The sequence below is a fragment of the Trachemys scripta genome, unplaced genomic scaffold, assembly GCF_013100865.1.
Source record: "Trachemys scripta elegans isolate TJP31775 unplaced genomic scaffold, CAS_Tse_1.0 scaffold_120, whole genome shotgun sequence".
Classification (NCBI taxonomy): domain Eukaryota; kingdom Metazoa; phylum Chordata; order Testudines; family Emydidae; genus Trachemys; species Trachemys scripta.
In genome coordinates this window covers 1-25,904 of record NW_023260493.1, presented here as the reverse complement: position 1 = coordinate 25,904, position 25,904 = coordinate 1, and the positions used below count along the sequence as shown (strand labels likewise).

Sequence of the window (25,904 nt, the reverse complement as noted above, 5' to 3'; positions counted from 1 at the left end):
TGCAGGAGGGGACTCTGGGCTGGGGAGTGGAGCCGAGGGGCTTGGAGTACGGGAGGGGGCTCCAGGCTGAGGCAGGGGGCGGGGGAGGGGGTAAGGGCTCTGGGATGGGGGGTGCAGGTTCTGGGGTGCAGCCAAGGATGAGGGGTTCAGGGTGCAGGAGGGGACTCTGGGCTGGGGAGTGGAGCCGAGGGGCTTGGAGTACGGGAGGGGGCTCCAGGCTGAGGCAGGGGGCGGGGGAGGGGGTAAGGGCTCTGGGATGGGGGGTGCAGGTTCTGGGGTGCGGCCAGGGATGAGGTGTTAGGGATGCAGGAGGGGACTCTGGGCTCGGGAGTGGAGCCGAAGGGGTCGGAGTATGGGGGGTCTCCAGGCTGAGGCTGGGGAGCGGGAGAGGCTGAGGGCTTTGGGCTGGGGGTGCAGGTTCTGGGGTAGGGCCAGGGATGAGGGGTTTGGGGTGCAGGAGGGGGCTCCAACCTGGGGCAGTCTGCGTCCCCAGCAGGACAAAGGCCCATCTGGGGCCCAGTGTGTTACAACATCTCCCAAAGACTCCCAGAGCCCTTGGGCTGGAAGGGCCCCCGAGGGGCCACCTGCTCCTGTCCCCCGCACTGAGGCTGGAGTAAGGATCATCTGACCAGCCCTGACAAGGGTTTGTCCAGCGACCGAGATTCCACAGCCTCCCTGGGTAATTTATCCCAGTGCTTAACCACCTGGACAGAATGTCCTAGACCGCCCTTACTGCAATTTAAACCCATTGCTTCTTGTCCTGTCCTCGGTGGTTAAGGAGAATAATTTATCACCCTTCTCTTTATAATAATGTAACCACGCACCTCCTGGGTCTGCTACTGCCTTAGCTAAGGGGAATGTGTCTTGAAGCTCATGCATTTAGCTCCCAAGGTCCTAGGTTCAATCCCACCCACTGGCATCTGTTGGCACTACAAAAACCTTTTTACACACTTCAAAGCTATCATGCCACCCGCAGTCATCTCCAGATGAAACAAACCCAGTTTTTTTCAATCTTCCCCCAGAGGTCATGTTTTTGAGACCTTTATTAATTTTTATTGCTCTTCTCTGGACTTTCTCCAGCTTCTCCAGATCTTTCCTGTAATGTGCCCCCAACTGGACGCAACACTCCAGCCTTACCAGCATGGAGAGGAGCAGAATGACTTCTCGTGTTTTGCTTACAACACCCCTGCTAATAATCTCAGAACAATGTTTGCTTTTTTCGCAACAGTATTGCATTGTTGACTCATACTTAGTTTGCGATCCACCGTAAACCTTAGATTCTTTGCTGCAGTACCCCTTCCTAGGCAGTCATGTCCCAATTTTTGGCTGTATGTGCTATTTTTTCCCCCATGTTTATGGTAAAGATTTTGTTGTGCACATCCAAACACAACCAGTCTACCAGGAGAAAGAAAAACAATACAAGTACATTGAAGATGAAGAGCATGCAGAGGGACTGCTGCAAGAAGCCAGCTTTAGAATCATAGAATCAGAAAATCAGGGTTGGAAGAGACCTCAGGAGGTATCTAGTCCAACCCCCTGCTCAAAGCAGGACCAATCCCCAACTAAATCATCCCAGCCAGGGCTTTGTCAAGCCGGGCCTTATAAAACCTCCAAGGAAGGAGATTCCACCACCTCCCTAGGGAACCCATTCCAGTGCTTCACCATCCTCCTGGTGAAAAAGTTTTTCCTAATAAAATGCTGGGTGAAAGTGCAAACACAGCCCCCCCTACCACAAGTGATGCAGTCGAGATCTGCTCTATCTTATACCAAAAGCAGGGGCCGGAACGCCTACCAGGCACAACGGGAGGCGGAACTTTGGGACAGGCCGTCTTCCCACTTGCATGGCTGGCGAGAGCCAAAGGGAGTGGTCCGAGAGGCTGCAAAAACAGAAAGTGCAATAACAATGGGTGATTGAACTCTCCTCATAATGATTGAGTAAATGTTATCTCAGGGCGTGACACAGAGAGAACATTTCTAGACGCCCTAAAGGCCTGCAACCCCTAAGGGACGAGGCAATTCTTGAGTTAGTCCTAAATGGAGCACAGGGTGTGGTCCAAGAGGTAAGGTGATCTCATGAGGGGAAGAAAATATCGGGACTCATGGGCGGGGGGGTGCCCGCTGGCTGAGGAAAAAAAATAAAAAACCACAGTGCTGCCGGCGGATATTGGTCAGGACGCGGGACAGACACCGAAATATCGGGATGTCTGGTCACCCTACCAAGAGATGACTATAACTGAACTGCTGGGTAAAAGCAACCACAATGTAAATTTAACCTCGTTGTATTGTAAATCATACAAAACCTCCTCCACGGTAACACTTCACTTGGAAAGGGGGAACAATACACAACTTAGGAAGGCTGTTGGAAGTCAAAAGGTGCTGTTCACAAGGCTTACATGCCAGCAAGAAACACGGGGACTATTTACAATCAGCGTAGTACCGGATCAGACTAAATGTGTGCTCCAAATCAGCAACGACAACGAGAGGACCAAAAGAATGCAACCATGGCTTAATAGCCTGGTAGTAGAGGCCACTAGAAGCAAAAAAGCATCCTTTCACCTCTGGAAAGGCCAGGAAAGAATTTACTTACTATATGAAATAGTGGGAATAAATGGTCAGTTTTCACAATGAAGAGCAGTAAACAACAGGATTCCCCACCCCCAAGGTTCTGCACTGGGACCAGGGCTGTTCAACATATTAATTAATTATCTGGAAAAAGGGGTAAACAGTGAGGTGCCAAAGTTCACAGATGATAAAAAAATTCCTCACACTAGTTAAGGTCAAAGCAGATGTCAGACATCACCGGTGTGGTGCTCTGCTCTGCTCAATGTTGATACCAGTCGCCGCGTGCGTGTTCCCTCTGTGAGTTGCCCCGGCTCTGCAGATCGCTGGCACAGCAAACCCGAGAGAACCGCCAATGACCGCAGACTCCGATAAGGTACGAAGGCACCCGGCCAGGTTTATTGCCAAACAAAACAGTCTCTAGCTCCCCGGATCAGATGTCTACGGTTCTGCTAGTACATAGTGCCCCCTGACAAAGGACCGGCTCAGTCAGTGGTGGGACTCTCCACTGTCCCCTAGGCAGGACAAAGACGTCCACTCAGGGATGCATTCTTATACACAGGTACAAACAAGTTACACATCACTCCTGACGTATTGAGGTACACCCCTCTGCGTGTTGGGGTGCTGCCTCTCTCCTAGTACATGTTCGAACAAACAAGTCTATCCATCATATTACCCTTTTGACTGTGTCTTTAGGATGGGTCAGCCTCTTCCTCATTATCTCTGTGGAATGTGTTTGTACCGGAATGTTCTGGTGCCATCCTGGCACGTGTTTCTCCTATTAGTACTTGATACACTTTACATATGTGTATATATCTGTGACGTTCTGAGTGTGATTTACTATCTCATTGGAAGGTGACAGGGCCAGAAAGAGTTAATTAACTCACTGACTGACCTGGCAGGGCTGAACTGGTTAGGAAGATCTGTAAACAAATAGAGCTTTGAAATGCAGCCGGCATTGTTAGAGGTAGAAGGGGAACTGTTTGCTCAGGGCTTGTGATGTAAGCAAACAAGTCTTGTCTATTACTATAGATTTGATTCAAAGATCAAAAGGGGAATATTAACATTTAGGAAGACACTTGAGTGAAATACAGTCAAACCCCGCAATAAGGCGCCCCGCCATAACACGAAATTGCATATAACGTGATCACAATTTGGCCCCCCTTTAAGACATAGAGTAATACAGTACTGTATGTACTGTACCAGTGGTCCCCAACGCCATGATGCCTGCCGGGACATTGATGTGCCCCCGCCTAGTGCCAGGCAGGGGAGAGAAGCCATGGCCCCGCGCCTGCCCGGGACAGAGAACAACAGGGCTGCGGGCACCGGTACTCACTGTCCCCGGCAGGCGCAGGGCCGCAGCTCCTCTCCCCTGCTGGGCACTAGGCACTAGGGGCACTAGGCGGTGCAAATCAATGCACCGCCTTGGGGACCACTGACGGGCTTGAAACCCCACTATACCGTGACCCTGCATTTTAGCGCAATGTAATTTTTTGGACCCCAAACATCGTGATATAGCAGGGTTTTACTGTAGTATTATTGTCTCTATGTCTCTTTGAAGGTCGTGGTAACCTGGATCTGAACTGTTTAATGGATAAATGACCCTGTGCTAATTGCCAGGATGTTTGGGAGAAGGAGAGTTGAGCCTATTGTTTTCTCAGGCCGAAAGGCTGCTGGAAATGTATAAGAACCCTGGGACACAATCCTGCTTCATCTCAGATCTGCTTTGGGTTTCAAGAGGGGGAAACCTTAAGCCACAAGGATTGAGATCCCCAGTCACTGACTGGAGTCACCCTGAATATGGACATTGGACTATAACCTATGGACTATTTCTAAAAGGACTTTTGGCAACTACAAACCGATCTCTGCTATATATCTGAACCTCAAGAATTGAATTCAAGTCTGTCTGTAGATTGATCTTTTAACCAATACACTCTCTCTTTTCTTTTTTAATAAATTTTAGCTTAGTTAATAAGAATTTACTATAGCGTGTATTTTGGGTGAGATCTAAGTGTAATTGGACCTGGGTGTATGGCTGACCCTTTGGGATTGGAAGAACCTTTTCTTTTATATGATGAAGTAAGATTCTCAGTAATCATCATCATATCTGACAGGTGTGTCTGGATGGAGGCCTGAGGCTGGGCACTTTAAGGGAACTGCGTGGTTTGGACTTCTAAGTAACCAGTGAGGTCCTATAGAAGCTGTTTGGGGTTTGTCTGCCCCGGTCTGTTTGCAGTTCAACCTGATTGAGTGACCTCAGCTGGCTCCCACGGGCAGCACCGTCACAACATCCAATTAGCAGCCTTCTTCTTGCCAACTTTTGTGAGCAGGGCCTGGCTCACGGCTTAACTTTGCTCTATGTTAGCGAAGTCTTGACCATTCTTTTGGTTCAGGCCTCATACTGGGCCTCTGACACCAAGGGATTATGTTTCAGGGCCTCATCTCACTACAGCAGACTGTGAATAGTTCAGATTAATAGAATATCAGGGTTGAAAGGGACCTCAGGAGGTATCTAGTCCAACCCCCTGCTCAAAGCAGGACCAATCCTCAGACAGATTTTTGTCCCAGAACCCTAAATGGCCCCCTCAAGGATTGAAGTTACAAAGGGATCTCACAGAACTGGGTGACCGGGCAACAAAATGACAGATGAATTTCAATGGCACTAAATGCAAAGAACTTGATTGAAAAGAGAAGAATGAGGGGGGATTTGATAGCAGCCTTCAACTACCTGAAGGGGGCTTCCAAAGAAGATGGAGCTCGGCTGTTCTCAGTGGTGGCAGATGACAGAACAAGGAGCAATGGTCTCAAGTTGCAGTGGGGGAGGTCCAGGTTGGATATTAGGAAACACTATTTCACTAGGAGGGTGGTGAAGCACTGGAATGTGTTACCTAGGGAGGTGGTGGAGTCTCCTTCCTTGGAGGTTTTTAAGGCCCGGCTTGACAAAGCCCTCGCTGGGATGATTTAGCTGGGAATTGGTCCTGCTTTGAGCAGGGGGTTGGACTAGATGACCTCTTGAGGTCCCTTCCAAGTCTGATATTCTATGATTCTATGATTCTATGAAAAATACGCCCACCCACACGTCTAGAATAATTTTTTTTCTAAATGAGCTCTTACCACAATCGTGGACTCATTGTGGACAGTTCTCGGAAAACTTCAGCTCAGTACACAGCAGCAGAGAAAAAGGCTAACCGAGTGTGAAGAACTGTTAGCAAAGAGATAGAAACGAAAATAGGAAGTAGCATGTTCCCACTATGTAAATCCATGGCCTGCCAGCACCTGGAGCCCTGCGCCCAGCTCTGGGCGTGCCATTTCAGAAAGCATAGAACAGCTGCAGAAACAATTCAGCAAAGGGCAAAAAGATCAACCACCTGGAAAGACTAAAAAGCTTCGCTTGACTCAGTTCAGAAAAGCGATGATTAAGAAGGGGTACGATTGAGCTGTATAACACCATGACTGGTGTCGAAAGAGTGAAAAGCGAAGTATTATTTCATCTTGCCCCTCCTTCAAGACCGAGGGCATTAGTCTGACAAAATTAAATAGGCCACAGTTTGAATATAAACAAGAAGCACACACTGAAAATGGGGTATGTAGTTTCAGGGTCGTTGTGAAGGGAAAAAGAATCAATAGGTTAAAAAATAGTCCCTATAGGATGGCGATATGAAGGGTTATTAGAAAAGCTGCTCAGGGCTGGAACCTCTAAACCTCTCACTGCAAGCACCAGAGAGGGGACAGCAAACAGGGAACTCTCCAGAATTGCCCTGATTTGTACTCTCCCGCTGAAACGTTGGTTCTGGCTGAAAAGCCCCCGTAAGGGCAGACTGCAGAGCAGGGGGCACACAGAAGCGCTGTAAAAGACAGCAGCTGCCACTGACAACGCTCACTCCTGGGGGAATTCTGCAGCAAAAAACTACAAATTCTGCTCTGAAAAATTAAAAATTCTGCACACCATATTTTAAAATTCTGCATATTTTATTTGTCAAAATAATGCAATATAATCATGCTGGTTTCAATTATTCTGGTAATTTATTTCAAAATACCTGTCAGCAAGTATGTCTGTAACAATAGTGGCAACAAAAAATAAACAATTCAGGAAATGTTTTTTGACAAATAGATTCCTTACTAGGCATACTAATACAGAGCTCTGAGTAGTAATTCATTTTAACTACCGTACAGAAGCGTATTTCCTGCCCCCCTCAGAAGCAGTGCAAAGGCTGAGGGGAGTCGGGGTAACGGAGGAGCTGAGGGACAGGGAAGTAATTGCTGGGAAGGAGCCTGGGGGTGAACTTGGAGGGTTGTTGGGTCTGGGTGGGAACAGTATAGAACAGAGTTTTGGGGGGAGGGGGCAGGGAGGGATTGTTAGGGAGCTTCCCCCATGCAGACCCTGGCTGACCCCTCACCTCTCCCATTCAGTCAGGCACATCTGCCTCCGTCCCTACGTGGCCCTGCACACCGCCCCATTCAGTGCCTTGCTCAATGCGGTCACCACACTAGCTCTGAGCCCACACCCACCTGTCCCTCCCACTAGCCCTGTGTGAACCCCCCACTAGCCCCACATGCCCCGCTCTGCGGCTGGCTGCTCTGGGGGCTGAAAGGCAGAACTGCTTCTTGGGAGGAAAAAATTCTGCCCTGGACATGAACTCTGCACAAACGCAGGGCGCAGAATTCCCCCGGAGTAAGGCAGGAGATGAGCGAGCACGGACCACAGCTGCCTTCACTGACCAAGACGAGGGGGAAGCACGAACGCAGCTCCCCACGACAAGTGATGCAGTTGAGTTTCCTACCTGTGGGGCTGTATACCTGTATACCCCTGTATATCACAGGGGTCACCAACCCACCATGCATTGGATGAGTCTTACCCTGGGGAAACCCCCAGGGTGGTGCCAGGCTCTTCCCGGCCAGGGGCTGAGGTGGGCTAGACAGAAAATTGGAGGGGTGCACCCCCCACAAGGCCCTGCCCCGTCTGTGACCCCACCCACTGCTCCTCCCCCAACAAGTTCCAGCCCCGCCCCCTCCTCTCCCCCTGAGGCCCCGCCCCCTTGGGCAGGTCAGAGGCGGAGCCGGGCAGTGCCGGGGGCTGCTGTTCTGGCTGGTGCCATGGTACCGGCGGCCTTGGCGCTCCCCGTCTGCTCCTGCTGCTGGTGATCCCGTGGCCCCAGGGCTGCAGATGCTCCTCAGCTCCCCGCTGCCCTTCGACGGCTCGCAGCCCGTAAGAGCCTCCCGGCTTGGGAGCCTGGCTCCGGGGCTGGCAAAGCCCTTGGAGAGCAGCGACTGCAGGGGGCTGTGGGGAGCCGCAGAGCCTCCATCTGCCCTGGGCCATGTCCTGTGTGTTGTGTCCCAAATCTCATGCTTCAGGGATTCAGCTGGTCTGCAGACATCAGGAAAGACAGAGCCCTGCCCTGATGCATTCTGGACATTATTTTTTCAGTGTCAGCGATTGGCCATGGCTGGAGATGGGACCCCCACCAGGATGGCTCCACAAATTGTCCTTCACAGATGCTCGGCTGGTGCATCTTGCTCACATGCTCGGAGTCAAAATGCCCATTTTTGGGGTCAGGAAGGAATTTTACTGTGGGGACCTTGGGTTTTTTCCACCTATCAGACCCCACCCCCCACGATCCCCATGTCACCTGCAGCTGGGGCTGAGCCCCCACCCCCCGAGCCCCATGTCGCCCACAGCTGGGGCTAAGGCCCCCCCTCACGAGCTCCACACTGCCCACGGTGGGGTCTGCCCCCCCAGTCCTGTGCCGTCCACAGCTGGGGCTGAAGCTGACCCCACCCCTCTGAGCCCTGTGCACCTGGGGCTGACCCCCACTCCCGAGCTCCACGCCGCCTGCAGCTGGGGCTGACCCTGGCTGAGGTTTATCTCCCCCCATCCCCGCCAGGCATCAGCTCTGTAGCCAGCACTGCCTGACAGCAGCAAATGTCTCTGCTTTCCTGCTGGCGGGCAGTGCTGCCTCTCTCTGCTCTGCCTTGCAGCCGGGACACACGCCCAGGTCTGGCAAAGAAGTCGGGACGGCCGGGCCAGAGCTGGAAAAGGGGCCTGTCCTGGGCAATGTATCAGCACCCTAGCCAGCCCAGGCTCTCTTGTTCCTGGCTGGCCCCTCACTCCTGGGACCAACCCTCCCATGTCGTGCCCCATTGCCCCTAGCCGGCCACTCGCTCTGGGGTACCCCATAGAGAGCTCAGCCTCCCGGCACCAGCCTCTCCTCCCCTGCAGTATGGTGCGTCCCTGAGGTCAAATCCACCCCCCTTGCAAACAAGGGCTCGCTCAGCTGAAGGGCAGGGCCAGCTCCAGGCACCAGCTTGCCAAGCAGGTGCTTGGGGCGGCCACTCCGGAGAGGGGCGGCACGTCCAGCTATTCGGCGGCAATTCGGCAGTCGGTCCCTCACTCCCACTTGGAGCGAAGGACCTTCCACCAAATTGCCGCCGCAGATCGTGATCGCGGCTTTTTTTTTTTTTGCCGCTTGGTGCGGCAAAACCCTGGAGCCGGCCCTGCTGAAGGGAACCCACCTAGCTCCGTAAAAGGAGGCGAGCCCGGTACCAGAAGCCACCCTTCCAGAAGCAGCATCAAGACACCTCCCTCACCCTCCTCCTGCACAAGTCATTGCTTGCCCTCCCCATTGTCACCCCCTGTCCTCCCAGACCAGGGGTGGGCAAACTACGGCCTGCGGGCCGGATCCAGCCCATCAAGGCTTTGGATCTGGCCTGCGGGATTGCCACCTCCATGGCACTGCAGGCCCGCACCGCTCCTGGAAGCAGCCGGCCCCACGTCCCTGCCGCCCCTGGGGGAGGGGGAGGGGCAGAGGGCTCCATGCACTGCCCTTGCCTGCAGGCACCGCCCCGCACAGCTCCCATTGGCCAGGAATGGGGAACCGCGCCCAATGGGAGCTTTGGGGGAGGTACCCACAGGCGAGGGCAGCACGTGGAGCCCTCTGCCCCCCTCTTCCCCCAGGGGCTGCAGGGATGTGGTGCTGGCCGCTTCCGGGAGCAGCGTGGGGCCAGGGTAGGAAGGCAGGGAGCCTGCCCTGGCCCCAGTGTGCACCGCTGCCACCCCGGAGCCACTCCAGGTAAGCGGCACTGGGCCAGAGCCCACACCCCAAACCCCTCCTGCACCCTGCACCCCAACCCCCTGCCCTGAGCCCCCTTCTGAGCCTCCTGCAGCACCCCACACCCCCTCCCATACCCCTACCCCCTGCCCCAGCCCTACACAGAACTATCTCAAATGTACGGTCAATCACATCAAATCAATTCCTTGCCATTGCAGGGCCTCGGGCATTGGTGCACCTCAGTCCCTCTGAGGTGATCGGCTGGTTCCTTCTGGCCTTAAACACGATGAATCTGACTCGAAGAGCCACAACCTTCCTCCTCTTCTGCTCCTATGAACTATCCCTCATCTGGCAAAACATTTACAGAGACTGTTTCCTAAGTTCAAATGGTGGCGTTTTCCCAACGGGAAAGGGATGGAAAATTTCTCTTCTGTGGGGAGATGAGGGAAAGAAGGATCCAAACCGTACAATCAGTTCGGGAAGGTAGACCAAGGAGAGCGGTTTAAGAACCTGCACAGAATAGACTAAGAAAGCAGCTGTTTAACTGACCTACAAATAATGACAAAGGAAAATCGGCAAGAGCAGCTTTTCAACTCAGAGACCTGATAATACGATGTTACTAATAACTAACCGAAGAGTTACAAATCACTCGAAACCAAATGGTAACACAGACACCTCCACATTTCTTCACTGCTCTTCAACCATGATCTTCTCCCCCCATAGGGAGGGCCACCGTTCCTGGAGGTTGAGTACTGCAATAACAGGCAGTGGATGGAGCAAGCTGCTAGTCCAAACATCAGTTGAATAGATAGTCCTCAGAAAGAGGAAGTATCAGTTAATTTTAAATCTGTTCTTCTCACTTGTTATTCACGCGAATGTTATAATGATCTAAACTACAGGTTAATAAAAATATTTCTAGTCCTCTGCATATAATGCTAAAATTATCCCAAAATAGCAAGTCTGGGTTAAAAAGTCGTAAAGGCACATCATGCATAATGTGATACTTGGTGAATCTAAGTCTAGAACACAACCAATCTGGGGATTGTGCCCTGCTTCTTGTGAAAGTTACTAGTGACCCCCCTTAACAGAGCAGCCTTTATGTCAACCAGTGGCCATTAGGGGGAAGCAGACACTTCAAGTACACAGTAGCCTGAACTTTTCAACTGTCTTCCCTTCAAGGCCTTAAGGTAGTTGGAGCTGGTCCCAAGCCGGTTTGCACTGACCAGATAGCAAAAGCACGGGTCTGACAACCACCAATCAAGTGTTAACACTGCAAGGACCTTTGTCTGAATGTGTATAAAGGATCTGTAAAATGTGTGTAAGACAGAGTTTTTGTACTAAGGTGCAAAGCTCTCCTTTCTTCTGCAGAATAAAGCAACTCCTCCTTATCCCTGTCTGGCTGTTATTGGCTCTCAGCTAGGTGGACCCGATATTTCGGTAACATTCTTAACCGTCTGCCCTGAGGTTGCCACTCACAGTCACGAGCTCCTCCAGACGGCTCGAGCCCGCTCGTGGATCAGTAACCGGTTAGCAGATAGGAAAGAAAGGGTAGGAATAAATGGTCAGTTTTTACAATGGAAAGGGGTAAAGAGCGGGCTACTAAAGCATGAGACGAGACTACAGATGTTAGGGCTGGACCGCTCAGTTTAGGCAAGAGATGACTAAGGAGGGATAAGGTACAGCACCGGTTCTCCACCGGGCGTCTGCCAAAAGAACCCTGGGCTTGACCCACCTCCACTCACCTCCGCAGGCCACCAAGCCTGCCTGCCTGGTTTGCGGGGGGGCACAACAAAGAATGGCAGTATCACTGCAGAAGAGAGCTCTCCCCCTGCCATCAGTAAGGGTTGCCTCACAGCCACTGACTCCAGGAGCAGGCTGCAGCTAGCCAAGGAGACACACCCCTGCCCTGCCCTGCTACATCAGCAGAGGGGGGCGGGGGAGCAGTGTGCCCCCCTCCCCCCGCTTCACCTCTGGCTGGGGATCCGCAGGGCTGTGTATTTAATTTTAGGGGCCCCTGGTAAAAAAAGATTGAGAAGCACTATGAGCGAGGTCTATAAACGCATGAATGATGTGGCTAAAGTGAAGAGTGAACTTTCCCACAATGCAGTAACGGGGGTGGGGGGGGACCCACCTGACTAAATGAACGTGCAGAACTCCCTGCCACGGTATGTTGTGAGGGCAAAAAGTATAACTGGCTTCCAGAGAATGAGATAAGTCAATAGAGACTAGGGCCGTCAAGAGTCATTAGTGAAGTTGGTCAGTGATGCAATGAGGCAAGCCTTAAATCTCTGACTACACAGAGACCCGGAGTGGAAGATGAGGGTGGAGAACTCCAAATTGTCCTGTTCTGTGCCCTCCTGTGACAAGTCCTCTACCCGCCCCTCTTCCTGAGGCCCCCTGGCTGCCCTAATAAAGCTCAGAGAGGCTTCTAGTTCTGCAACACCCACGGCTTTATTTACACAATGTTCTCCCACCTCCAATGCTATGCTATATACAGAGCTTGCAGGCCTGATAATCTCCTCTCCTAAACAGAGTCTGCACTCAGCCCAGGTGGGTAGACAAGCAAACCATTCCCCTTCTTCTTGCTGTTGGCCAGCCTGCCTTTATAACCCTTGAACCCTCAGGCCCACAGGTGCAGCCAGTTCTAAAGGCCAGGCACCAGGCTTCTCCCCAGACAGCCCCAGTTGGGGGAAATAGATTGGGGCTGGCTGAGCAGGGGCTAATTAGGTGCCTTTGCACCAGCACCCTGCTACACCTCCACTGGGCTAGATGGACCATTGGTCTGCCCCACTCTGGCCTTCTTACAGGAAATCATGGGGGTGACAGAATTAATTGCTTTGGGAATGAAATAATGCATAAAAAAATTAAACTTAAAAATATATCTGGAATTTATTTTCTACACTATGCAAGCCTTGCCTTAGGAAATCACAAATACCAAAAACATTGAAACCAAACAGCTAGGTCAGTGGTTCCCAAAATGTAACAGCCCACGAGCCCCTTTCACTAAATTGTGAAATCTCGTGAACCCTCTCCTAAAAATGAAACAGAGGGTCCTGTGGCACTCCTAAAAATGAGTATTTCCAGGGATTTAAGTTTAAATTTCCTCAGTGTGATGGATGCGCTTCCTTTGCTCTGCATAGCTCTTGGAAGTCCAGAACCACTGCCGGATCCCCCGGTGACAGGGGCAGGGCTCGGGCTACCAGCCCCAACTGCCCAGCCCTCGCTCTTCCTGGGGCTCAGGCAATCTGCCCTGCAATGGGGTGCCTCATAGAGTCCCTTCCGCTGCATCCAGTGCCTGGGGTCCTCTAGCTGCCAATAGTGACATTTTTCTGGCCACCCCCCAGGGGTTTGTGAACACCCCTTTGGGAACCCCTGAGCTAGGTGAATACAGACCCCAAAATCACCCCTGCTGGGAAAACATCAACCACTAAACATACATGAACAGTACCACAGAAAGCTCTATTTGCAAAACAAGCATCAACCACCCAAACCAGTAGCAATAACGAAGTCCAACAACGATTCTGCTTTTTTCACACCAGGGAACAGCCTCACCAAAGTGAAGCCTCAAAAAATTGGGTAGAAACTCATCACTGCTCCTCCCCATGGAAATCTTTAGTAAAAGGCGAAAGATTTATACGAGCTGAGGAGAAACCGGAGTATGTGAACCCTCCTGCAGAGGCGCTGCCGGGGCAACCGCGTGTGCTGCTCACCTCAGGGTGACTCCATTGACGGCCCGCTACACCTCTCACTTTTACACGAAATTTAATTGAACCAATTTAAATCCTGAGTTGGCTTATTGGGGACTGGGGACATTGGGAGCAAAACCATCCTCTTGCCCGGGAACTAGCTTCACTGCGCGCAATGCACTGTGGGTATGCAAATGAGATTCCCCAGCCGGTGTCAGCACTCACAGGAGGCTTTTCTCGGGGGGCGGAGGTTGGGATGCGGGGGGCTGCTCTCCCCAGACAGTCCCGTGGCCCAGGCGCAGGGAGGACGGAGCCCGGAGGACAATTGCCCTGCGCTGTGTTAGGAGGCTGAAGCCCGGCCCGCATGCACACGCCACGCAAAGTCACAGGGCATCTCGGACATGCGATCTGCCAGCCGGGACGCGACCCGGTCTGGTACCTGCTGCTGGGGCGGCCTCTGCTGCAAAGTCGCTCCCCTCAGAGCCTTGGGGTTCGCTGAGCTGCAGCTCCCCTGGGACACGGGAACAGCTTCGAACAGCGCTGCCCACCTGTGCACGCAGCTCACGGGGCAGGTCACAAAAGGCATCACCATCAAGTGGCCTTCCAGTGTTCGTATGAGGTGCAGATGGACGCCCTGATTGTCGGAGCCCTGGGCACCTGGGACCCCTGCAACGAGCGTGTGCTGCGGACCTGCGGGATCGGTCGACGCTACGCACGTCTCATGCGGCGCCTCATGGTCTCAGACGCCATCCGATGGTCCAGGGACATCTACATCGAGCACATCACCGGCCACCGACAGTACCAGGAGGCGTGAGCCAGAGTGACATCGTTCTCCCACTACGAGAAAGGGACCAAGTGACCTTCCCCGTTGGATCATATGAACTGGAACCATAAACTCCCTGAACCTTAAATCTCACCGAATGAGGGTCAATCCATCCTCATCATCATATCCACTCATTATACTCCACACCCGAACATAGCCACTTTATGAACTTCATACCCTCATATCTCAATGTCTGGACTTTGACCCATCAACCTTTTACCCCCAATCGGGGATATTGCAGATTATGTATTCCTTATGCCACCCGATCTTAAACCAAACTTGGCACCCTCGATAATCTGTATGTTATTCCCTGATAACCAGAAACTTCTATGCTCAAACTCTGTTCACTATTTTTTTTTAACATCATCTTAATAAAATTTTTAATTCTTGCCAGCAAGTTAAAGAAGTATGGGCCAGATGATTGGACTGTAAGGTGGATAAAGAGCTGGCTAGATCGTCGGGCTCAACGGGTAGTGATCAACGGCTCCATGTCTAGCTGGCAGCCGGTTTCAAGCGGAGTGCCCCAAGGGTCGGTCCTGGGGCCGGTTTTCTTCAACATCTTCATTAATGATCTGGAGGATGGCGTGGACTGCACTCTCAGCAAGTTTGCAGATGACACTAGTCTGGGGGGAGAGGTAGATATGCTGGAGGGTCGGGATAGGATACAGAGGGATCTAGATAAGTTAGAGGATTGGGCCAAAAGTAACCTGATGAGGTTCAACAAGGACAAGTGCAGAGTCCTGCACTTAGGACGGAAGAATCCCATGCACTGCTACAGTCTAGGGACCGAGTGACTAGGCAGCAGTTCTGCAGAAAAGGACCTAGGGGTCACAGTGGATGAGAAGCTGGATATGAGTCGACAGTGTGCTCTTGATGCCAAGAAGGTTAATGGCATTTGGGCTGTATAAGTAGGGGCATTGCCAGCAGATTGAGGAACGTGATCGTTCCCCTTTATTCGACATTGGTGAGGCCTCATCTGGAGTACTGTGTCCAGTTTTGGGCCCCACACTACAAGAAGGATGTGGAAAAATTGGAAAGAGTCCAGCGGAGGGCAACAAAAATGATTAGGGGTCTGGAGCACATGACTTATGAGGAGAGGCTGAGGGAACTGGGATTGTTTAGTCTCCAGAAGAGAAGAATGAGGGGGGATTTGATAGCTGCTTTCAACTACCTGAAAGGGGAGTTCCAAAGAGGATGGAGCTCGGCTGTTCTCAGTGGTGGCAGACGACAGAACAAGGAGCAATGGTCTCAAGTTGCAGTGGGGGAGGTCTAGGTTGGATATTAGGAAACACTATTTCACTAGGAGGGTGGTGAAGCACTGGAATGGGTTCCCTAGGGAGGTGGTGGAATCTCCATCCTTAGAGGTTTTTAAGGTCCGGCTTGACAAAGCCCTGGCTGCAGGGCCGGCTCTAGCACCAGCAAAGTGAGCACGTGCTTGGGGCAGCCCATTTGCAGGGGCGGCAGCCGGGGGATCCAGCCTGGGAGCTGAGAACCAACTGCTGCCTATCCCCCGACTGCCCCCCGAACCCCTGACCCATCCAACCCCCCCTTCTTCCTGCCCCTGACTGCCTCCCCGAACCTCTGACCCATCTAACCCCCGCTTCTCCCTGCCCCTGACTGCCCCCCTGAACTTCTGCCCCATCCAACCCCCCCTTCTCCCTGCCCCTGATTGCCCCCCTGAACTTCCACCCGATCCAATCCCCCCTGCTCCCTGTCCCTTGACTGCCCCCCCGGAACCCCTTACCCCTTCTCCAACCCCCCAGCGCCCTTACCGTGCCACTCAGACCAGCATGTCTGGCTTCGCGCAGCACCAGACACGCTGCTGCATACATGCTGCCGTGCTCCCCTGCGGAGCCACAGGTCCCCCCCTCCCCCCCCCGGCACCTGCCTTCCAGATTTGAACACCTCAAAATTCAGGAGGGCTCAAGCTCAGTTTGGGCGGCTGTTACTTCATTTCTCCCAAATCAAATCTACTGATCCACTGGAACTTGCTGTAGAAAAAGTAGGATAAAATGGAGCAAGAAATGCTTCCCAGTGGTTATTAGGACTGGAATTGCGATTTTCAACAGCCATTGCCTTTTGTTTGTTTGTTTATTTGTTTAAAAGGAAGACAGTGATATCGCATTGGCAAATTCCCCATAGAAAGAAAGAGGGAACAAAAGAATAATAAAGGCACCTCAACTTTTCCTCATTAATGTAGGACAGTCTTATAATCTGCATCCAGATATCCTCCAATCACACAAGCTGAAAATTGTTCCACTTTACTGCAGTTCTGTAACGATATGGGAACCAATCCTGTCTGTGTTCTGTGCACACCTACAATTCCTGCTGAATGACCCGCCCTGGGAGCAAGTTAACAGTGACCCAGGGCTGCGACGGAAGGAGGGTGCAGGGCGGGGGGTCGGGGGAAGCCCAGGTCTGGGGCGGCAGGGGGGTGCAGGTGGTGGGGGAGAGCCCAGGGCTGGGGCGGCAGGGGGTGTGGCGAGGAGCCCAGGGCTGGGACGGGGGCGGGCAGCCAACATTTTTTTTGGTTGGGGCAGCAAAAAACCTAGAGCCGGCCCTGCCTGGCTGGGATGATTTAGTTGGGGTTGGTCCTGCTCTGAGCAGGGGGTTGGACTAGATACCTCCTGAGGTCCCTTCCAACCCTGACATTCTATGATTCTGTGTCTGGAGTGGATGACAACACCTGACCTTCTGCATTGACAAGCAATGGACGTGAGACAAGCCGGGCGAGGGGGGGTGGGGGCGGATTCTTGTATTGCACCAGTGCCCGGTGGGGAGAGCGAAGCGAAAAGCAGCGTCTCTCTTTCCCAGCAGAAGGTGGCCCACAATACAGCTGTTCCCGTGTCTCTCTGGGCTGGATGCGGGGACGGGACCGGCTGCAGCTCTGGGGCAGGCCAGACCCCGGAGTGTTAATTGCAATCAGGTTATGGCTTTGCGGGCCCCTCCTTTCCTGAGCTGGCCTGGCTGCAGCACGTGACGCGGCCGCCAGGCGGCGCGGGCCCAGCAGAGGCCCCGGCGGGGTCCGGGCACCGGGTGGGGCTGGCTGCGGGGTTGGCCAGGGAAGGCTGCTGGCCTAGGCAGTGGGCGGGGCCCGATTGGAGGGGCGGAGCCATGTGACCACATATGCAGATATGTGTGCAAGCAGAGCATTCTGGGAGTGGGAGCAGCCTGCCGAACAGGGCCCGAATTTGGCACCCGGAGCTCGGTGTGGAGAAGGGTGGGACCCCGGAGCCTGTCGAAGCCGCTCGCGGCGGTCGGGGCTGGTGTGGGCGGGGCCGGCGGTCGGTCCGAGTCGGGCCCCACCGTGTGTTGAGAGTGTGGGGCGAGCGAGGGCAGGCGGCGGCCGAGGTGGAACAATTCATACTTACCTGGCAGGGGAGATACCATGATCGCGAAGGTGGTTTTCCCAGGGTGAGGCTCATCCATTGCACTGCGGGTGTGCTGACCCCTGCGATTTCCCCAAATGCGGGAAACTCGACTGCATAATTTGTGGTAGTGGGGGACTGCGTTCGCGCTCTCCCCTGGCGCGCGGGTGCAAAGGCAGAGACATTGGAGCGTTGTGTTGTCTTGTTTTCTTCTCCTGGGTGTGAGCTGGTCTTGGCGCTCCCTGCGTGTCCGTGGCTGTCCCACCTGGTCCTCTCGTCCGACTTGCAGGCTCACCCCCGGGGCTGCTTTGGCTTTTGCTGTCTGTGCTACCGGGACTAGGCTGGCACAACCCCATGGCAGAGGAGGTCTTTCCGTCGCTTTAGGCCCACCGCTTGGTAGACACTAGAGTAAAGAATGATCAGACACCCAGATATACAGGCTATGTTGGGAAAGGGTGACCACAGCTTTTGTAGGGGGGACTTGGACCTCACCCGTCTTCTAGGATTCTTTGAGGGTCTCAACAAGCATGAGGATGATTCAGTCGATATAGCGAACTGGGATTTTCAGAAAGCCTTTGACAGGGTCTCTCACCAAAGGCTCGAAAGAAAACTAAGTGGTTATGGGATAAGAACGGCCAGACTGGGTCAGACCAAAGGTCCATCTAGCCCAGTATCCGGTCTGCCGACAGTGGCCAATGCCAGGTGCCCCAGAGGGAATGAACAGAGCAGGGAATCAGCCAGTGATCCATCTCCTGTCGCCCACTCCCAGCTCCTGGCAAACAGGGGTTAGCAAGGGATACCACTGGCTAATAGCCATTGATGGACCTGTCCTCCATGAATTTATCTAGTTCTTTTTTCAACCCTGTTATAGTCTTGGTCTTCACAATATCCCCTGGCAAGGAGTTCCACAGGTTGACTGTGTGTTTTGTGAAGAAATACTTCCTGTTGTTTTAAACCTGCTGCCTATTAATTTCATTTGGTGACCCCTAGTTCTTGTGTTATAAGTAAATAATACTTCCTTATTTACTTTCTCACCACCAGTCATTATTTTATAGACCTCTATCATATCCCCCCTTAGTCATCTCTTTTCCGAGCTGAAAAGTTCCAGTCTTATTAATCTCTCCTCGTACAATAGCCGTTCCATACACCTAATCATTTTTTTCCCTTTTCTGAATCTTTCCAATTCCAATAGATCTTTTTTGAGATGGGGCGACCACATCTGCACGCAGTATTCAAGGTGTAGGTGTACCCTGGATTTATAGCGAGGCAATATGATATTTTCTGTCTTATCGATCCCTTTCTTAATGATTCCCAACACTCCGCTGCACATTGAGTGGATGTTTTCAGAGAACTATCCACAGTGACTCCACAATCTCTTTCTTGAGTGGTAACAGCTAATTTAGACCCCATAATTTTATATGTATCGTTGGGATTATGTTTTCCAATGTGCATGACTTTGCATTTATCAACACTGAATTTCTCCTGCCATTTTGTTGCCCAGTCACCCAGTTTTGAGAGATCCTTTTGTAGCTCTTCACAGCCTGCCTGGGACTTAACTATCTTGAGTAGTTTTGTATCATCTGCAAATTTTGCCCTCTCACTGTTCACCCCTTTTCCCAGAGCGTTTATGAAGAAGTTGAGCAGTGCTGGTCCCAGTATGGACCCCGGGGGACACCTGGGGATAAGAGGGAAATTCCTCTTCTGACACTGGCAGAGCAGGTACCAGCTCATGCCAAGGCCTCTAGGCCTTATTGACAAGTGACAAGCGCATGGCTGGGAACCAGTCTTGCTCACCTGTTAGTGTTGTTAAAACAGGCGTTCGATGTATACAAATGTGTTTTGTGTTTAGACTTTATGAACAGCGTGTGAGTTGCTGTAGTTCTCACCTATAATATCGGTAGCCCATGCTATAAGGTGATATATAAGCGTTGGCACTAAAACTGTAATGCCCTTTGCCACCCGAGTCAGGAGAGACGCATAACCAAGTGTGAAACGCTCATTTACCAGAAGAGGCGTCATCTCCTTTCCAGCAAGAGACGACCCTGAGACATCAGACAAGCCCCCGTGGATCATCCAAGGACAAAAGACTCGGATGATTGCTCCCCCCACACCCACGAGGAGGTGGAGACCTGCACAAACACTTGCCCCATCAGCTCGAGCTCTGAGAGAATGGAATAAAATCCGTCCAGAAGAATCTGTCCCCGCGCGGCTGCTTGGACTTCAGGGAGACGGCACGCCTGCTAAGCATCAGCAAGGGAGCCCGGCTGTTTGGCTAGTGTTAGCCCTAAGGGACATACAGAGCTTGCATGTTACAGCAGCTTCTACTACTGTTTGAAACCTCAGCCTGTAACTCGTGTGTATGTGTAGCGGGGTGGGCACCTGCTCCTGCCCTGAGGGGTTTACACAGCCCTTGGAAAGGACTGGGGGTGAGAGAGAAAACCCTGGGCTGATTGGGGGAAGTGGCTGCAGCTGGGCCATGCCCCAGTCAGAGCCCGGCTGGCCCTATAAAGAGGCTGGGAGACAGGAGCTCAGCGGTCTCTCTCTGTGTTCAGAGGGAGAAGGGCCTGGGTGTAGGGAGCAAAGACAGGGTACCTGTGTGGAGCAGGGCTGGGGAGCTCCAGCCTGGAAAGCCCCAGGCTGTGGCCTAGTATTAGGGGGTTGCAGAGGGCAGCCCAGGGGCAGGCCAAGGCAGCAGGTCCAAACCCCCCTTGCCAGTGATGAGTGGCCTATACTGCAGTCTGCCCCAGGGTGTGGGGGCTAGTTGGTGACTGACAGTGGCCTAGTGCTGAGGCAAGGTGGGGTTAGGTGGGTGGGGGTTCCCCTGAGAGGGGAGACCCAGTGTGCGGGTATTGCCAGGGGGCAGCACCCAGAGCAAGGGGCATCGGGGTCCTGGGAGGGACACGGGGGCTAGTCAGGACAAGGCGGATCACCGGCCTGCAGAGGGTGCTCTGGGCTGGATTGAGTTGATTCCCTGGAGTAACCAGCAGGAGGCACCGCAGGGGCGAGTCTGACCCCTTACAGTCTGTTTACCTGCTTTAACCTGGTCAGTAAGTTTTTCTTTTCCTAGTTAGCAAAGATGTAGCTAGTTTATGATAGGATAGGCCACCAACATTGTCTTCGGTTGGAGATCTGAGGTGCAATTGACCGGTCCGAGTGACCAGAATATTGTTATGGGTTTTGGTGCAAGGGACCCTCTGTCACAGGCAGGCTCACCTGGGTGGCAAGACAGTGTCAGGGTGCCCAAGGGGGCTGCCTGTGCCTCCATGTTCAGGCTGTTCTAGTCCCTGAGGAGTTCACACTTGATACTGGGTGTGTGAAATCGAAGTGTGGAACACACAACCATGAGGAGCTCTGCTGTCCGCCAGCCCCAGGCGGCTGGGAAGAGCAGCAGGGGAAAGGTGCCCTGCAAAGCGGCAGTTTCCAGCTTGCCTGGTTCAGAAACGGGAAGGGAAATAAAGAAAACCCACCTTACATTTTTGAAAAAAGAATCCTCATGGTTTTTAAGCCACTCATGATTCTGGGGAGTCTGACTCATGATTTTCCCAGGGGGAGGGTGGCAACACTGAAGTTAGGGATTATTATTCAGCATTTACATCACAGTAGGTTGGGGGGAGGGGGAGGAGAGAGATCAGGATTGGGACCCCACCTACACCTTGTGTAGCACCCCACCTCATGCCTTGTCTTGATTTTACAACACGCTGGCAGCTGAGCCCCCTGCCCTGGGATCCCCATCAGCCCCTTGCTCCACTGCTGTCTGGCTCAGGGCGTGCTCTGCCTACGGGCCCACTCAGCTGATGTGCCATGGACCCGGCTACAGAAAGCAAGGCCCTGTAGCGAGAAGCCCAGCCCCTGCACGACCCCTGGGAAGAGACTCCAAGGGGCACATCGCCCAGCAGCAGGCTGTGCCCCCCAGCGCACCTGCCCCTCCCCCCCAGCCCAGGAAGAGCTGGCCTGGCAGTATGGCCCCAAGGCAATTTCACACTGGGGGGCAGGGCAAGGCCCGGCTCTTGGCCCCTCCAGGAGAACGGGGCCAGCAGCTCCCTCTGTCACCCGGTTCAGCAGCAGCAGGGCTGGGCTGAGACATCTCCTGGAGCCAGGCTCCAGCCCACCCAGGTGTGACAAATGGAAACATCGGCTAGGAATCCGGCGCCCGCATTTCCATGCACACGGCATGTGTCCGCGCAGCACGGCCCAGGCTTCACCCCGCAGTCAGTCCCTGGGCTGGATCCGTCGCTTCCCGGCCCCGACCCACCAACGCTCCTCCAGGCTCCCCCACCCACACTGCAGGGACCAGGTCGGCTCTCCCATGCAGATGCTGCCTCAGCTGAGGGGCAGGGTCCCGGCCGTGAGTAGCCCCCGCCCCAGGCAGGACCTAGGGCAGGGACAGAATTCTCCCCTTGCCACTTAGGGCCGTTTAACAGCAGGGGAGGGAGGGGGGTCTTCACATCCCTGGTTCTACTGAGCACACTGCCGAGCGCCGAGCTGGCCCGAGACAGGCGCCTCTCGCTGGCTGGCCGAGTGGAACAGAGGCACTAAGGGACTGGCTCAAACTGTCCCGCCCGAGAGGCCAAAGCAGCCCCCCTGGCTGGGGGATTCCCCCTGCCCTCAGCTGAGAACAAAGGGGGGGGTGAAGGGCTGGGCTCTGGCCGGCCTGGGAGCTGCTCAAGGAAGGGAGGCAGAGACAGAGCCTGGAAACGGGGGTCACTGCAGCTGGTCAGCCTTTAATCCTCATTTCCCTGGCTCCCCGAGGGCTGCCTGTGCCGTGTGCCGGGCCACGGATACACCCGCCTGTCTGCCCGCGCTGGCTGGGTGTCCCCGCAGACGCTGGCGGGGGGGCGCTGCTCCCCCAGATTGTACACGTCTCCCCCAGGTCTGTCCCAGACTCACTGCCCGGAGCTCCCGGGGGGGAGGGCAGGGGGGCTGCAGGCCCAGGGGCCCAGTCTCAGGAGGTGGTGAGGCCGCGTGGTTCACCCTGGGGGAAGAGTGAGACCCCGGGGGGTCTGGCCCACTGCAGGGATCCTTCCAGAGACGGTTCAAGGGCCTGGGGGTTTGACCGGGGGGGGGGGGGGGGAGAAGGGTGTCAGACCCAGAAGCTTCGACTCCATGGGAGACCTTGCAGGCCAGCGCCCAGGTCCTGCTCAGAGAAGATCTGTGCCGCTGCCCCAGCCACAGGCTCCAAGTGGGTGCGACCTGCGCAGAGCACGCTGCGGAGACGCGCCAGGAGGGGGCAGGGTAGTGAGACTGGGGAGGGGCTAAGCGGGGTGCCTGGTCCCCTCCCTGGCAGAGAACGGTGGGGTGCAGGCAGCCGGCGCTGAGGGCAGCTGGACCGTCCCGAGGCGCTGAAGGTGAAGCTAGGCAGCCCACACGCGGCACCACGGTGAGTTCAGAGGCTGGGGAGAAGCCCCCACGCAGGCCCCCCAGCCCGGTCTCCGCCCTTTCCCCGTCCTGCAGGAGGGGCTCAGGAGGTCTTGGCTTTCCGGCGCTGGCTGCCCCAGGCCAGCAGGGACAGGGTGGTCGTCACGGCTCCCAGGATCCCATAGAAGGACAGCAGGGGAAAGGTGCCCTGCGAAGAGAAGCCGGCGGGTGAGAAGTGCGGGGGGAGGGGGTGTCTGCTCCCCGACCCCCCGTGCTGCTGCCCCCAGCTCAGCGCGTGTCTCCGGCCCAGAGGAGATTCCAGCCCCGGCGCACAGCCAAGCGAGCAGGAATCGCACACAGCCGGCCGTAGCCCCTGCAGCCTCCAGGCCACCCCACCCTGAGGCCGGTGCTCCTGCAACAGTGGCCACAACCAGAGCCCCCCACTGCTGGAGAGACCAGACACTACGGGGGAGAGTCCGGACGGCCCCAGCCCCGGGGTCCCTGTGCTGCACCCCCCCCACGCGTCTCCCCCTGAGCAGAGACGGGCACCCACCCCGCCTGACACACAGTCCAGGCCCCCCGGCCCCTTACCTCGCGCAGACACTTGTAGCCGTGGTAGCTCCCGGAGCACAGGCACTGGACAAGCCCGGGGCCGTCGGGGCTGCACTGGGAGTTCTCTGGGCACAGCCAGGCTGAGCAGAACCAGACAGGAGACAAGGTTGGAACCAGGGCTGGGCCGAGGCCCCCACGCCGCAGCGGGGAGCAACGCGCAGACGGTGTGGGGAAAGCCCAGCTCCCGGGGGGCCCTTGCAGTGGTCCCTGCCTTGGCCAGGTTCAGGGAACTGAGGGGTGGGAGAACAGGCCAGGCCTGGTGCGGGAGGGCAGAGCCAGGCTGCTGAGGGCAGGGGCGGTGCTGGGCCCAGGCCGGGCGGTGGGGGGCTGTATTTCTGTTGCATGCTTTGTTGCAGGCAGTGGGGGGGGAGCCCTGCCCTGGACACCCGCCGGGGATCCTGCCCCTGATGCCTCCCAGTTCAGCTGCCGTGGGCTCCTTCCAGCCTGGGGCCTCAGGGGAGCGGTTATGGGGGCCCTCACCCTAACACCTTTCCGAGCCCCCCAACCCATCCCGGGCCCCCCCAGTACTGAGCCCCTCTCCCCTCACCGTACCGAGCTCCCCCGAGCTGTTGCAGAGGTTCCTCTGCCCCTCGCAGGTTCGGCTGTCCCCGTGGGTGGTGGTGAGGTCCCAGGCCACGCTCCCTCCAGGGCACTCCAGGGCACGCGGCAGGGATCTGGACAGGAGACAGTCAGAGGAGCAGGGCTGCTCTGAGCGTGGGGGGGTCCCTATTGCCCCACCAGCTTCCCAGGAACCAGCAGCTAAGCTCCACACAGAGCCCTGTGTGTGTGTGTGGGGAGAGTCAGCCCCCCCTCCACCCCCGCACCCAGGGGCCCCTGAGCCCCTTCCCCCCACTCTCCCTGTTGAGCCCCTATCCCTGCCCCCCTTTTCCTCCCAGCAGGACAGCACTGGTGCCCTCCCTGTCCCCAGGGCTGCAGGCCCCGCCCAGCCCGGCACTCACATGCTCTGCAGCATGGTGAAGCCTTGGAAGGAGGTGTTGCTGATGTTCTCCAGGGGGTTCTCGGTCAGGTCACTGCAAAGGGACGGATCCCGCGGCATTAACCCTCCGTTCCCAGGGCCTGCCAGCACCCTGGGAGAACAGCGCACATCCAGGTCTTCCCCCGGCCTGGGCCGAGCGCCCTCCCTGGGCTGGGGCTAAACCCCCCGCTCCTCTGCCCTCCCCGGCCTGGGCCGAGCACTCTCCCTGGGCTGGGGCTGCCCCCCCTCCCCTCCCCGGCCTGGGCCCAGAGCCCTCCCTGGGCTGGGGCTGCCCCCCCCTGGGCAGGGCCTCAGGAGACCCGGCTCTGTCCCCACCCTGTTGAGAGATCTCGGGCAAGACTCTGCCCCGCCTGGGTCTGTCTTGTCCAACCTCCCACCGTGCCTGGTCCAGTCAGACTGGGACCGTCCATCCCAGGGGGAGAAGCGCCTGGCACGACGGGCCCTCTAGGGCAAGGGGTGAGGCCGGAACAAGGGCTGGGCGAGCAGGTGCACCAGCCACCTCGCACTCCTGGGGAGGATGCCCCAGCATTTTCCTGCCCTCACTCCTGGAGGGTGGGGGGAGGGGAGGAAGGGTGCACTGCAGGGACATGATATGGTTAATGGAGGGGGAGGTAGCGTAACACCCCCCCCAGAGAGCGCCAGCCCGGCGCAGCTCCCACACGGAGGAGCACAGAGACGGGCATATGGACTTCAGAGCAGCCAGATGGGCAGGAGGGAGAGGAGGCCGGAGCGGGAGTCAGACACAAAGCTCTCCCCCAGCAGAGGGGGGCCCGGCTGGGGGAGCCCCGAGGAGGGGCTGGGAGCTTCGCTGCTCCCCAGCAGGGACCGTCACTCCCAGGGAGCGCGGAACAAGCTCAGACTTGTGCTGAGAGAGGAAGTCTAGCCCCCCCCTCGCCCTTCTCCAGCAGTCAGTGGGGGATGGGGAATGCAGCAGGACCCCGAACCAGAGCAGCACAGAGGGTCTGGGGCTTGCACCCAGCCTGTCCCCAGCAAGGAGCTCCCTCCTCACCCCTCGCTCTAGAGCTCGAATTCCCAGGCCCCCCTACAGCACGCTCCCCCCCCCCCGGGGTGGTTGGACTCACATGACAACAGCAGCGCTGGCATCCGGGAACCCAGCACCGAGGAACGTCAGTGAGCAGTTGCCCAGATCCAACCTGGGAGGAGCAGAACAGTCAGAGGCTCTGGGAGCCCCAATGTACCCCCCGAAATGCTATCCCCTCCCCCACCCCACTTCCTTCTCCATACACCCCCCTCCCCCACCCCCTTCCTTCTCACGACTCCATGCACCCCCTCCCCTTCCTTCTATATACACCCCCTCCCCCATCCCTTCCTTCTCCCCCCCGCCCTGCCCTGCACACGACTCCATACACCCCCACCCCCACGTCCCTTCCTTCTCCATCCCCCCACCCCCTGTCACGGAGTATTGGGGGACTCAGGGCCCTGCACCCCCGGCTTCCT

The 25,904-nt window shown here is 55.6% G+C and overlaps 1 protein-coding gene and 2 non-coding genes across 3 annotated transcripts; 1 reads left to right on the top strand and 2 right to left on the bottom strand.

Annotated features, from left to right (window-relative positions):
* Positions 1-13,149: 13,149 nt before the first annotated feature.
* Positions 13,150-13,265, bottom strand: LOC117870268. The gene has a single exon (XR_004643950.1). It is a non-coding gene; the product is annotated as a U5 spliceosomal RNA (small nuclear RNA).
* Positions 13,266-17,477: 4,212 nt separating this feature from the next.
* Positions 17,478-17,641, top strand: LOC117870267. Its single transcript, XR_004643949.1, has one exon. It is a non-coding gene; the product is annotated as a U1 spliceosomal RNA (small nuclear RNA).
* A 4,529-nt stretch (positions 17,642-22,170) lies between these two features.
* Positions 22,171-25,600, bottom strand: ATRAID (all-trans retinoic acid induced differentiation factor; the record flags this gene model as incomplete). The annotated part of the gene is given in 5 exon segments (XM_034757355.1): positions 22,171-23,045; positions 23,429-23,529; positions 24,002-24,123; positions 24,409-24,480; positions 25,529-25,600. Coding segments are annotated over 5 exon segments (472 nt in total), but the record flags the coding sequence as incomplete, so codon positions are not given.
* Between the last annotated feature and the right edge of the window lie 304 nt (positions 25,601-25,904).